This window comes from Etheostoma cragini, chromosome 17 (genome assembly GCF_013103735.1).
Source record: "Etheostoma cragini isolate CJK2018 chromosome 17, CSU_Ecrag_1.0, whole genome shotgun sequence".
Taxonomy (NCBI): Eukaryota; Metazoa; Chordata; class Actinopteri; order Perciformes; family Percidae; genus Etheostoma; species Etheostoma cragini.
In genome coordinates this window covers 23,301,324-23,303,826 of record NC_048423.1, presented here as the reverse complement: position 1 = coordinate 23,303,826, position 2,503 = coordinate 23,301,324, and the positions used below count along the sequence as shown (strand labels likewise).

Genomic DNA, 2,503 nt, shown 5'->3' with positions numbered 1-2,503 from the left:
TACTAGCCACTCAGAAGCAGAGTATGAGGGCCCTGACAGTACCTAGGTAAGGACTACTAGCCAGTCAGAAGCAGAGTAAACAGATTACATGTACAAAAGATATATAACACAATAAAGGAAAGGAGAAAATCCTGAAAGCATAATAAGAGCACTTTAAACTAGGCAGCACTGATTAAATATGAATCAGAATTATTTTACTGCATTGGCTTCTTCTTATCTCAAATGTTTTCAGAACCATATTTGAATGTACTGTTCAGCTGTAAAATGAAAAAGTAAGAAAAAAGAAAAAGAGCTGAAAACAGTCAAGCCAGAACCAAGCACCGCCCCCGGCCGGGCAGCCTCGTAGCGCAGAGACAGTTGGAGCAAAGACGACAAAAAGTTAATTAATTAATAAAAGTTGCCAACTGTAGCTTAAATGATATATGGCTGCAACCAACAAATCCTTTTTATTGTCAATTAATCTGCAACCTTTTAGATTATCTTTGCCGATTATTTGCATCAATAGTCTAAATGATTACTTGACTAATCATTTCAGGTCTAGTCTAATCATCTAAATTATCACACGGACCAAAAAAATGAATACACTTGCCCTAAAACTGTAGTCTTAAGAAAGTTCCGGGGGCAAATAGTGCACCATATCATGTGCTGATGTCCTCAATGAGGCTGTGTCTGTCGTGTGTTAACATGGTTTCCTGTCTGTTTACACTGGCTCTTCTGCTGAGTGGAAACATTATTGTGTGTGTGTGTGTGTGTGTGTGTCCTTGGATTTCCAGTATAGTTTTTAACTCTTATGCAATGAATGGCACATTGTAAAGAAAAAGCCCAGGCATTAGCCAGCTCCCTATTAACCAACCTGTGACATCACTACTGGACATAGGGGCCCTGTTCTCCACATAATAGAACTATTGAAACCCCTTCACTACCACCACTGTCCACGGCACACCAGGATGGCAGGAAACCCACGTGGGGACAGCATCACCTGTTGCAGCTTAGTGTCCGGCCTGAATGTACAGCCTGTGGGCGTGTTGGGGCCACTATAGGGCAGTTATTGGTCCCCGGAGCACATGGGGGGACAGACAGAGTAAGAGACAGACATAGAGAGAGCTTATGTGTGCATGTGTGTGTGTTCTTGGCATGCTTTGCACCTGGCTATTGGAAGAAAAAAAACACTGTACCTGACCAGCTGTGTCATACAGTCCCAGCAAGTACTGCTTTCCACCGACGTTGACACTCACTGCAAGGAAATGACAAAGAGTCAAGAGAGGAAGGGTGAGGGTGTTGAGGGGGGAGCAGAAAAGGAGAGAGGGAGGGAGGCCAGGGAGGGGCTCAGGGTCCCCAACCCCTCTTTGCTATGAAGCAGGCAAACAAGTGGTTCTGATTATAGCAACAGATGCAAGCCAATGCAGTTGGAGAAAAAGTGCCAGAGGAAACACTCAGGCAACACTATCCACTCATATATTAGATGTTGTTATTATTATTAAAGCCCATGATAGACAGAATAACAGAAATAAATGATTCCTACCTGCATAATGATCAAAGACTGTGGGTACATACTCCTCTGGAAAGGCGTCATTGGCATAGCTCATCAGGAGACACGTTTTCCCCACTGCACCGTCTCCGACCACGACGCATTTTAACATGATGGTACCGGTTCCGTTAGCCATGATCCCGACCTTATTATCATCCTCCTCGGCCCCCCGACGCACTGTTGTCGTGACCCCCCCCTCCTCCTCCTCCTCCTCCTTCTCTTTCTCCTGCTGCTGCTGCTGCTGGGCGGTGATCCCCGCACGGCGGGCATCACCACAGTCTGAGGCGGACCGCCTGACGCACGGAGTCGGACTGGAACTGCATCTTTACCCCCACCACCGGTTAAGGTATGAGTTCTCTTTCCACGACTGACAGAGTGAACAAGACCTCCCCCAGTCCTAAGAGGTCTTAATGCGGGGTTTCCCCAAACCAAAGACCGTCTTTTCTCCGAAAAAGTCCCGAGGATGCCACTCCTGGTTCGACGTGCCCGCTCCCCCGGTGTGCCACGCGCCTGTGCTCTCGCTGCCTGGCGCACCGTGCTGCTAGCGGACAAGGTGGGTGCGCTTGCTGGAGAGGCGGAGCCTGGTTTTGAAACCAAGGGGCTCTGGATAAAGTGCACTCCGCCTGGTGGGGAGGTGTGGACCAAGGAGTGTGAGAAATTACATAAATGTTACAGGAAGACAAACACACATTATTTTATACTCTGTAAAGGGATTGGCCTAGATGGGCAGTTTGATCCCCTACAGAAAATACTACACTCGCCACTCTCAAACACACACACACACACACACACACACACTTGTGCTGTAGTACAATAATAAGTCTATTTCTATTGAGGGGATGAAGAAGATCTGTGTGTGTGTTTTTGTGTTGAGGATGGAAGGGGTGTGTGAGAAGGGACCAAGGCGCTGCAGATGGAGACCCAACAGGAGGAGCTGTGTGTGTGTGTGTGTGTGTGTGTGTGTGTGTGTGTGTG

General features: G+C 47.4%; 1 protein-coding gene across 2 annotated transcripts in view; it reads right to left on the bottom strand.

Annotated features, from left to right (window-relative positions):
• Nucleotides 1-2,117, bottom strand: part of rhoq (ras homolog family member Q) — a 16,038-nt gene extending 13,921 nt beyond the window's left edge. Inside the window, exons 1-3 of one of the 2 annotated variants that reach the window (XM_034898592.1) lie at nt 1,786-2,117; nt 1,523-1,721; nt 1,176-1,234 (exon numbers count right to left, since the gene is read on the bottom strand). In XM_034898592.1, the coding sequence (XP_034754483.1) occupies nt 1,176-1,234; nt 1,523-1,664 (201 nt within the window). In that variant the 5' untranslated portion in view covers nt 1,665-1,721; nt 1,786-2,117. Of the gene's footprint in view, nt 1-1,175; nt 1,235-1,522 lie in introns of both variants that reach the window. The other variant, XM_034898591.1, reaches the window with a different exon arrangement.
• Between the last annotated feature and the right edge of the window lie 386 nt (nt 2,118-2,503).